This window comes from Calidris pugnax, unplaced genomic scaffold (assembly GCF_001431845.1).
Source record: "Calidris pugnax isolate Ruff unplaced genomic scaffold, ASM143184v1 C14971440, whole genome shotgun sequence".
NCBI classification, from domain to species: domain Eukaryota; kingdom Metazoa; phylum Chordata; class Aves; order Charadriiformes; family Scolopacidae; genus Calidris; species Calidris pugnax.
Window position 1 is genome coordinate 1 of NW_015094396.1, and position 2,147 is coordinate 2,147.

The following is a 2,147-nucleotide window of genomic DNA, read 5'->3' on the forward strand; positions in this document are numbered from 1 at the left end:
ATGAGAAGAATGTTGAGGAATGTTGATACCCCAAATTGTTTTAGTTGTTGCTACATAATGTTCAGATTAGTTAAGGACATTTTCAGCTCCCAGAGAAGCTGAGAAGGAGCACTGGCAGGACCAGGGGATATTCCATATCACAGACATCATGCTGGGTATGTAAATGGGGGTTGGCTGGGGGGACAGGGTTCTGCTGCTCAGGACAGGCCGGGCAAGCCATCAGCTGGTATCGTATCATTTTATTTTGTACACCCCTTAAACTGTTATAACTGACATTATTATTATTATTCATTTCCTCTTCTGTAGTAGCAAACTACACAATTTACTTCAGGAGTTGAGCTCCACTCACATGACAGCCCCAACACACTGTACCTACATTCACTGTCTCTTGCCGGGAACGCAGAGAGCTGTGGATTTGGTGCAACTGGAATGACTTTTTCTTCTGATGAAGAGGACAGTTTGGACTCCTGGTGGCTTGTTTCACTTCATGAACAGAAAGAGAAATTCATAGTCAAGCTTCAAAACAAGCCTTGAAGAGCTTTACAAACTACTAACATTCTCTCAAAAAGCAGTTGCAGCTTTCAAAGGATCTGGGGAGAAAACTGCTTCCCTTTCCATAAGCAAATGGATGCTCATTGAGCACACACGAGGAATAAAAATTAAGTCTACAAAATACTGCCACAAATTATTCAAACCCCCAAATAAACCCGCTAACATTGCAGGAACCTCAGGTGTAATTTTGAGCTACACCATTTTCAGACAAAAGCAGGGCTGCTCAGACAAAAACAAAGCTTCACAGCATCTGCTTAGCTTACAGCATCCTCAAACTGTAAAAACATTTATGTTGCCTGTTGAATGAAGCCTTTATCACCATACTTTGGGCTCTGCAATGACTTGAAAAGAACAGGCTCAGCCTCAGAGCTAGTCAATCAGACTTACACCCACCCCAAAACAGAAAATAGAAAAGCCATTATGCGGAAGAACACAGGAAAGAACCGATGCCAGCTCTTTTATAAACTTACCCTTCACTTGCAGTCCCAAAAGGAGCAGCCTCAGTGCCTTTGAACACCAATTTACCAGCCTCAGGAAGGGCAAGACATTCAGCCTTTGATTCTTCCACAAACCCTACAAAAGCAGACAGATGGATGACTTCCCTGTTGCACTTAACAGCATTTCTTTTCACATGCTCATAGGATCTTAAAGCGAGCCTTTACGCATTTCATCTAGGACAGGGATCTAACTAAATCATGCTACCAAGACTTCAAATGCATGGAAGGTCTGACTTCTTCTCTCCAGTAAAACAAGAACTCTGACACATCCTTTCAGTCAAGAAAACAAACAGATCATTGACTCGGGCACTCCTGTGATTTACAATAAGAAAAAGAAAATAAAAAGGAGCTGAGGAACCTTAATAACAACACACCAGGTTTTTTTCTTAGTTCTGATGAATCGGGTTGTTCCGTCTGGAAAGGTTTGTCTTCAACCATTTCACTGCCTCTTTCCTTCTCTGATTCTTGAAAACTGGCAGTTGCGTCAGTGGCAGAATGGGCTGGTTTAGCAGCTATAAAGATGACATCATCTTCAAAATCGCTGAGGGATTTTGCGTCGTGATACTCCAAAGTAGTTTGGTCTGACCTGGCAGAGATGTTACTATTTTCTTTGCTGACCTCCATTTTCTCCAAACCATCTCCAGGTGTGCTTTCTGAAGACTCTTCCAGTTCAGCATGATCATCCTCAGGATTGCTCAGAGTAAACAGAGTTGTTTTCCTTCTGCTTCCAGACCAAGCATCCTCCACCACTCCATCATCATGATGATGATCCTCAGGTGAAGGTCCAGACAGTGCTCTATCATTTTCTGTCACCTTTTTGAAAAAAATTCAAAGTGACAATCAGTAACGTCTAGATGCTTTTTGTCAAAGCAAAAAATTGAACAAAGGACAAACATAGACTGAGAAGTGTAAGTTTTACAAGTGTCAACTTAAGCAAGGCCCTACGAAAGCAAGGCCCTACAAAATTAATTCTCATTTTAGCACTAGGTTAGTTTTTTAAGGCCAACTGTCAAAATAAAGGACAATTTTGACTGCTTACTGAGTTTCCAGAACCTTGGAGGATTAGGAAGAATTGAATCTTGAAAGTGCTTGCTTATC

At 41.5% G+C, this 2,147-nt stretch overlaps 1 protein-coding gene across 1 annotated transcript; it reads right to left on the reverse strand.

Annotated features, from left to right (window-relative positions):
* Positions 1–349: 349 nt before the first annotated feature.
* Positions 350–1,862, reverse strand: LOC106900760 (protein ELYS-like; the record flags this gene model as incomplete). The annotated part of the gene is made up of 3 exons (XM_014962896.1): positions 350–483; positions 1,023–1,125; positions 1,424–1,862. Coding segments are annotated over 3 exons (676 nt in total), but the record flags the coding sequence as incomplete, so codon positions are not given.
* Between the last annotated feature and the right edge of the window lie 285 nt (positions 1,863–2,147).